Source organism: Rhinichthys klamathensis, unplaced genomic scaffold (genome assembly GCF_029890125.1).
Source record: "Rhinichthys klamathensis goyatoka isolate OS25496 unplaced genomic scaffold, OSU_Roscu_1.1 h1tg000267l_1, whole genome shotgun sequence".
NCBI classification, from domain to species: Eukaryota; Metazoa; Chordata; class Actinopteri; order Cypriniformes; family Leuciscidae; genus Rhinichthys; species Rhinichthys klamathensis.
The window spans coordinates 198,221-200,662 of record NW_026606788.1 but is presented as its reverse complement, the minus strand read 5'-3'; the positions used below and the strand labels follow the sequence as shown (position 1 = coordinate 200,662).

At 39.3% G+C, this 2,442-nt stretch overlaps 1 protein-coding gene across 1 annotated transcript; it reads right to left on the bottom strand.

Moving 5' to 3' along the window:
* Positions 1–1,341: 1,341 nt before the first annotated feature.
* LOC130102071 (putative nuclease HARBI1) lies at positions 1,342–2,160 on the bottom strand. Its single transcript, XM_056267969.1, has one exon. It carries the CDS (start codon positions 2,158–2,160, stop codon positions 1,342–1,344), a length of 819 nt encoding a protein of 272 aa, XP_056123944.1.
* Positions 2,161–2,442: the final 282 nt, after the last annotated feature.

Sequence of the window (2,442 nt, the reverse complement as noted above, 5' to 3'; positions counted from 1 at the left end):
TTTCAAGCTACATTCATAAGTGGTTTGAAATCCTCTTCAAATCGCATTTTTGAATATCCATTTCTGATCGTGTTTATGTGACTTTCTCATGGACATAAAACTTAAACATCAAACAAAATTTAAAGCATACTGTAACTGTAAATTTACATTTATTCATTTAGCAGATGCTTTTATCCAAAGCGACTTACAAATGAGAACAATAGAAGCAGTTAAACTAACAATAGGACAACAAAATGCAAGTGCTATGACCCTTCCCAGTTTAATCTAATCCAGTAATGTACTTTTTTTAATTACATTTTTTTTATATAAATGGATATATAATAGAAGAGAAAGTGTTATTAAGGGATCAAGTGTTCGCAAAAAAGATGCGTCTTCAGACATTTCTTGAAAATTGCTACGGACTCAGCCGCTCTGGGGTGCGTTTCCCGAAAGCATCGTTAGCCAACTATGGTCGCAAGTTCCGTCGTTACTAACATAGTCCAACGATTTGGTGTTTCCCGAAACCATAGTTCAAACGAACATTCGCAAACTGCATCGCAAACTTTTGTGGTTGGAACGACAGCTCTTGACCTCTGGTTAGAAGCATAGTTCCTTGTTAGTTTGTTGTGTCGACGTCATTGATTTCGCAGCAGCTGGGATGTGTTCTATTCAGACCTATCGACCCTATTCTTTCGAAGCTTTCACCATCCACTTTAAGTGATTTGGATGACTTAAAGTCGAGGTGCTCAGGTTTTACACAATTTGCTTTCTTTATTGCAAATTATTTGAAACGATATAATAGCGTGACGATCGCAATTATTCTCCCTTCGAAGTGCACTCCGAAAGGATTATTTTTGCCGGTTGGGACGCAGGCTTGGTTTCGTTTGTGCGAAGAAACGGTGAGTGTGCAAGTGAGTAGCTTTGTTAAATTCCCAAAGACAAATTGTCATATAACTATTTTACAAAAATTATTTTAGGGGGTTACCCTTAAATATTAAATTGTATCTGTAGCCTACACATATACGCAACATATGCAGTGCTTAACGCTAAGGAAACGTAGGCTTATTTACATACGTTAACATAGGCTATTTAAAATATTACACACTCAAACCACAGTATTTTTTATATATAGTCAATGAATGAAGAAACATTTTATAAATAAGCAGTTTTGTGTAGTAGAATATAATATTCTCATGGCGTTATAAGAAACAAATACATATTTATTGTTTGCAAAAGTATTTAAGTGAAGTCTGCTGGGGGGAAACATAGGCAAATAAACAGCATTATTTATTAACACAAGTTATGTCAGATTAAATGAAACAAATAATAGAAAACACAGTATCCAAACTGTAAAATATTAGCCTACCATCCAAACATATTCTGAATTAAAAGTTCTCTGACTTCTGCTTCTGCAGGATGCATTCTGCCTTGATGTGGGTTCAAAGGATCATCATCATCATCATCAGAAACAGCATCTTCCTCACCATCGGCTCCAACTTCCTCTTCAGGAAGCTGGACATTTTCCCTGACTGCAATGTTGTGGAGAATTGCAGTAACCACAATAACAGAACAGCTTTTGGTAGGGTTTAGCTTTAGGCCACCACTGGACTTGCTGATGCAGCGAAAACGTTGTTTCCACAGTCCTATAGTCCTCTCCACTATAGAGCGTGTCCTTCCATGGGCCTGATTAAACCTTTCCTCTGCAATGGTGGCTGGATGCTGCACAGGTGTCAAAAGGTAGGGGCGAAGAGGATATCCACTGTCTCCCAGCAGCCAGCTATCACCAAAGCCACCTTCTTCAGCCATCTGGCAAATTGCAGAATTGGCCCATGCAAAAGAGTCATGTGTGCTTCCAGGCCATTTTGCCACAATGTCAGTGAACATTCCCTGGTGATCACACACTACTTGAACATTAATGGCTGGATAGCCCTTCCTGCAAATGTACAAGGGCTCATTTACCTTAGGGCTTAATACTGGGATTAAGGTGCCATCAATGATGCCAATCACTCTGGGGATGTTGTCAATATCATAGAATTGTTGATTGGCCAGCTGTATTTCCTCAGGAGTTTTGGGGAAAACCAGGATGCTCTTCATCAGCTGTAACAGCAAAGGTGTTACTGTTGTCACAGTTTTGCTGACTGAAGACTTCCTGAGCCCCAGGCCATCACCCACCACCTCCATAAAACTTCCAACAGCAAAATAATGCAGTGTAGCTAACAACTGCACCTCTGGACTTAAGGCGTAGTTTCTTCTTGTTGCCCTCTGAAGGTGTGGTTTCACTATCTGAAATAATTCAAGAATCTTGGTCCTTGGAAGACGGAATTTTCTTAAAATTGCATCATCAGATAGTGAGTCAAGAGGGGTAAAATTTGTCCTTATGTGGGCATTTATATAAACTGATTGACTTCTCAGCCGCCTTCTGTGCTCCAGCTGTAAGAATCTTTGTAAAGCTGCCATTGTTGA